Source organism: Phoca vitulina, unplaced genomic scaffold, assembly GCF_004348235.1.
Source record: "Phoca vitulina isolate PV1807 unplaced genomic scaffold, GSC_HSeal_1.0 scaffold1921, whole genome shotgun sequence".
Taxonomy (NCBI): Eukaryota; Metazoa; Chordata; class Mammalia; order Carnivora; family Phocidae; genus Phoca; species Phoca vitulina.
In genome coordinates, this window is record NW_022591608.1 from 1 (window position 1) to 6,002 (window position 6,002).

General features: G+C 41.4%; 1 protein-coding gene across 1 annotated transcript; it reads right to left on the reverse strand.

The window, feature by feature from the left end:
* Positions 1-88: 88 nt before the first annotated feature.
* Positions 89-1,424, reverse strand: LOC116629646 (endogenous retrovirus group K member 13-1 Env polyprotein-like). Its single transcript, XM_032399887.1, has one exon. It carries the CDS (start codon positions 1,407-1,409, stop codon positions 402-404), a length of 1,008 nt encoding a protein of 335 aa, XP_032255778.1. The 5' UTR covers positions 1,410-1,424; the 3' UTR covers positions 89-401.
* Between the last annotated feature and the right edge of the window lie 4,578 nt (positions 1,425-6,002).

Genomic DNA, 6,002 nt, shown 5'->3' on the forward strand with positions numbered 1-6,002 from the left:
TCAAATAACCTCGGTTGCAAGGGGCTTACAAGCCTAAGCCATCTCAATTCCTTCTTTTTTCTTTTGTTTTAATAAGAATGCCCTCCAGAGGGTGGCCATAGACTTCTGGGATGGCTTTATATAGCAAAAATGTAACAGCATGAAGCATAAAATGATAATCAGTAATAGAAACCCTATCCCTCCTGCAGTGTGCCCCAAACTTTGAATAATACCTTTTGGATCAAGTCCCTCAAACTGTTTCAGAAATAAATCAGCTAATGTAGCAGCATCTTCATTCTCAAATGGTTTACCAAATATTTCCTGAATATTTATATGTAGATTATTGATCATATCTGTTGCCGATGAATTGCCCTCTAAATATTTTTGGATAATGCTCCAATCATGTTGAGATTCATTATATCTTAAATTGGTAATACAAAAGTCGTGGAATTCCAATCGCAATGCAGCCAAATCTGCCTTTCTATCGTCAAAACCTTCTTCCCTAACCAACTTACAGTTTGTCTAAGGACATCTATTTGCGTTTGCAAGCGAGTATCAATCATAGTTTGGGAAAGCCAAAGATCCCGGGAATCACGGTGCCAATTTTCCACAAAATGTTTAGTTTGTAATGAAATATGTAAAGCTATACCTGATACGGCTGCTAATGTGGTAACTGTGATTAGACTTAGAATAACCGCCACAACAATGCCAACAAGACGCTTTGTGCGCCTTAATACCTTCTTAAAAAACTCTAGCACTAAGGCATCTACAGGATTTTGGGCCCATAATCGTTCTAAATTTACCGGAAGCCAAATGTGAGAACGTTGTTGCAAAATCATAAGAGAGTATCCTGGTTTATACTCTATAGAACTGTTAATACAAGAATACAATCGGCATTTAATACAACTGATTCCATCATTAAAACTAAAATTCCCTATCAAAAGTAAATATGGTAAAGGTACACATGCAGTCACATTAATTTCTTTAAAAATGGTGAAATTATAAGTCGACGCAGTCTTTGCTGTGCCGGAAAAGGTTCCATTATAAAGTCTAACAGTCTTAAGCGCAGCTGCAACTTTCCATAAGTGTGTTTGAATATGATCTGGAAATTTTTGATGTGATATGCGAGGGTCTGCGATGCCGCCATCTCCCCAGGCCATCAATTGGTGATTCACCACTGACTCATTCCATCGACTCCGCGGTGACATCCTGTAAGACAAGGACAGGTCACAACGCGATTTGTTCCATTCAGAACAATTTTGAAGAAATTGACCATACGGTCCCCACATAAGCAGATCCTTGTAATATTTTGCAAATTTCCCAACACATTCCTGCCATACAAATGGTTTATAGGCCATTCCAATGTAAGTAAAATCAGGACAGGCAGGAAACGAGGGGAATTCATCAAATGTAACATTTCCCCATGTCATGTCAAGAGACCATGCTTCAAGTCTTTGCAATTGAGTTCGGGCTGTATTGACCATCGGTCCAGGCAGGATCCAATTTTGCCAATTCATGTTTACACAGGGTGACGGTCCCAGACAAATATAAGGACCATCCCCTTTATGCAAGAAGTTAAAGAAGGCGCCATCATCTTGATTAAGATAAGTAAGATTCTTCCAAGGAGGCGAAAGTATCATCGGGGAGGTGTAAATGGGAATATCTGCACTTCCCCAAGGTGCAGGTTCCATCATAGGTGGATTAGGTATATAGGCCCAATAGCTTACATTAGTCACCTCGGCAGAGGATGATACAGTGAGTATAGCACATATGGCGAGAAATAAATTCTCAGGTGTGCAAGCCTTCCCTGTCTGCTGTAAGAGTTTTTGCCCCTCCCCACTAAGCTTTTTAATTTGTCCCCAAGTCGGCAAAACAGTAGCAAATGTCTGTCAGCGGCGACGCCGTCCTCCCAGACTCAAGTGTGCCATGGCTTGCAACAGAGACTCATCCTGTCCCAAGTTCCCCATCCGTCGTCTTGGGGCCGTTCGAATTTGTCCTTGACCGGATCCACCTCGCTGGGAGCCAGGAACGGGTTCGTCCATCCTCTGTGGAGACATAAGCATAACCCTTCCCTCTATAAAGTAATGGCCCTGGTTGCCATTCTGCATCTGTGACCGGTTTAAACCATATATATTCATTCAAGGGAAGAGGAGCCGTCTCTCCCTCTATGAACTGTTTTTCTGCTCTCGAGAGAATATCTCCCTGCGGAAGAGTCAAGAAATTCAGTGTAAACAATGCTTGTGACAAGATAGAACGTGCATTAGATTGAGTAAATGATAATATATGATCTTTTTTCCTCCTTTTTAATTTTTTAATTTGCAATTTTAAAGTACTGTGTGCACGTTCCACAATGGCCTGTCCTTGGGGATTATACTCAATGCCTGTTTTATGCATTATACCATATTGCAAACAGAAGGCCTGAAATTTCTTACTTTTATATGCAGGTCCATTATCTGTCTTGACAATAGATGGTAAACCCATCACAGCAAAAGTTTCTAATAAATGAGTGATAACATGTTGTGTAGTTTCACCAGTTTGTGCTGTAGCCCATATAAATTGAGAGTAAGTATCTATTACAACATGTACATAAGATAGTCGACCAAATTGCGCTACATGAGTAACATCCATTTGCCAAAGTTCGTTGGCATAAGTTCCTCGAGGGTTAACCCCAGCTTTTACAGCACGCAAGTGCAAAGGTCTGCAGATAGGACACTGTTTTATAATTTGTTTTGCTTGACGATAAGGAATTTTATATTGGACATGTAATCTGCCAGCATTGGTGTGCAATAAATTATGTTCCTCGTCTGCAGATGCAAATGACACCAAAGCGTCCACTTGAGCATTACCATAAGCTAAGGAACCAGGAAGATTAGTATGGGAGCGAATATGAGTCACATAAATACGAGCATTTCGACTTCTTAGTAAGGTTTGTAAGAGCAAGAATAAGTTAAATAGACTAGGCTTATTCGAATGTACAACAGCAGTATATATATTTTGCAGGACTCCTACAGCATAGGCAGAATCAGCAAGAATATTCACAGCCGAGGGAAAATCCTTCAACACCTGAGCAATAGCAAACAATTCATTTTGTTGGACTGAGTTAAAGTCTGTATTTTGAACCCAATATTTAGTAGCGGTCCAGTAAGCACTTTTAGTTTTTGAAATTGCTCTTGAACCAATTGATGTGCAGCAGCCAATTTTTCCTTAGTTAATGGCCATTGTTCAATCCACAAAGGATCCTCAGATCTCCACAAAATTTTGATAGGTTCCATCTATAATTAAAATTCCAGGTGAGCTCCCCACTGTTCTAAAACGTCACGGCCTAAAATATTTAAAGGAACATCTAAAATGTAAGGTTTTAACACGGCCAGTTGTCCATCCTGGGAAGTAAATGTTACAAATTGAGTAGCCAAGCCAATACTTTGGACAGGTGCCTTACCAACTCCTTTTATCTGACAAGGAATCTCATTATAGGGGATATTTTCAGGCCAGTCAGCAGTTTTAATAATAGTAATATCTGATCCTGTATCTAACAAGACAGTAATGTCTTTAGTATTCAATTTAACTGTCATCAAGGGCTGCATGCGAGTTATTTGTGTAGCCCAAAAAACACATTTTGGATCCGTGCTGCCAAACCCTCCATGTCTGACAGCGGTAGTCTGACCTATAGGGAGATAGGGTAATAACAATAACTGGGCAATTCGTTCTCCTGCTTCAAAGGACATATCAACTAGGGAAGACATAAGAACTTGAATTTCTCCTCTGTAATCAGCATCAATTATACCTAAGTGAACAGTCACTCCTTTTGATGTCAAACCAGAGCGACCTGTTAATAGAGCAAAAGTGCCAATTGGTAAGGGTCCATAAATTCCAGTAGGAATTTTCTGAGGTCTATCCCCTCCTTTTAAAGTAAATGGCCTTATGGCTGATATGTCCACTGCGGCACTGTGTTGGGTAGCTGGGCTAAGGGAGAATATGGTTGGTTTCCCCTGTTCATTTGTCCTGGGCCCGGGGTAGGGCCCGAAATCGAGTTTCCCTGCGGCTTTTCTGCAAAACTAGTATTTAATTTAGTGCGACATTCTCGAGCCCAATGCTTTCCCTTCTTACATCGTGGACAAATTCCAGGTCCACGCCCTCTGTCAGGTTTCTTTTCTTTACAGTTCCTTTTCAAATGCCCTAATTGACCGCAACCAAAACATTTCATGTTCTCTAGCTGCTTAGATTGCAAGGAATGCCAGGTAGTGGCCATTGTTTCAGCAAACAACTGCATCTTTCTACTCTCTGATGTTACATCTTTACAGGCCTTCATGAAAGCATTAATATCTCCTGTATCTTTAATAGGCAATATAATTCTCTTACAATCCTCATTAGCATTTTCATATGCCAGCAGTTTTAACAGCTGCTGTCTAGCTTCTTCTCCTATGACAGTTCTCTCCAAGGTTAGTTTTAATCGTGATAAGAACTCAACATAAGGCTCGTTAGTCTTCTGAATAACCTTAGTCCAAGATCCATAATGTTCTCCTTTTGGGTGAATACGATCCCAAGCTTCTAAACTAATTTCCCGTAATTGCTCATGAATTTCTTCAGGGGTAATAACTTGAGCAGCAATATCAAAGTATTGACCTATCCCTGCCAACATTTGATAAGTTATAGCCTGGACCCGAGGGTTGGTACTTAAAGCGTTCTGACGAGCTCAATCCATACAGAGCTCGGAGAACCACATCTGCCACTGCAGATATTCAGGCTCTTTTAAGAGAGCTCTACAAAGGACTCTCCAATCCTCTGGAGCAAAATTGTTATAATGTCGAGCTACACCTTGAAGTAGCTCTTTGACATAATGTGATTGTGGTCCATATAGAGTCACTGCCTTCTTCAAGCGACCAATATCGTCTATTCCAATACCTTCATAATATGGTGCTTGTGCTACTCCCTGGACCGGGGGAGGCCTGATAACAGGAAAGGCAAAGATAGATCTATCAGCCTCACTCTCATCATCACTATCCCTTAACGCATCAAGCTCAGCTAAAGCAGCAGAAAGAAAAGGATTTTTAGGAGAAAAGGCTAGCGCGGGCGATAAAGGCGGGGCGGAGGGCTTCTTAGAAGGTTTCTTAAACTCCCCCGCCATAGTCATAACCCGCTGAAAAACCTTCCACAAGTGCTCGGTCTCGAGATCCGACTTTACTTTCGTTTTTGATTCGTCGTTATCACACTCACTAAGTTCACGAGACAGTGCAAGCTTAAAGGTATCCTTCTCTACTGCTTTTTTCTCATCTGTATCAAGGGGAAGGTCTTGTATTGAAGGAGCCACTTCCTTCTGAAAATTCTCAACCGTGCGGTCATCCTCCATTGCTTTTAACACTGTAAATATAATCGACCAAATGGACCAAAACCGCACGGGAATCTTTTCTCCCTGTCTCATTGCTTTTTCGACATTATGTCGAACCCGCCGCCAATTATCTACCTCCAAGGAGCCCTCCTCGGGAAACCAAGGATTCCAGTCTCGAACCACTTTCAAACACATCTCAATATCAGTAGAAGCGACAGTAATGCCATAGACAGCAAGTGAATGCTTCAGCATTCGAACATAAGGAGTAGAGGTTTCTTGTCCCATGACCCTGTATTGTATTAAATTACTCACCCTTCCTGAACGTCCTTCAGGGTCCCTGTTCGGGCGCCAATTGTCAACGTCTAGTGCGTTGGGGTCCCTGGGTAAGGGTCGCGAAAGAACCAGGACACAGGGGATGCAGAGCAAAGGCAGCACTTGCAACTGCATACTGCCGTTTATTTCCCACACAGCTATATACTTGCAGTAATCAAATAAACATGACAATATGTACTTTTAGCTAAGAAAAATGATCACATCAATATCTTTGACAGAAAGCACACAAGGCACAGCGAAAACAATCTAAGACATGCAAGAAGAAACAAGAACAAACTATATCCTGTTTTGATCAAGCCTAAACCCGGAACGATTCTGGCCACCCTCCTTCTGGGAACAATCATGCCTCTAAGAAAGAATACCT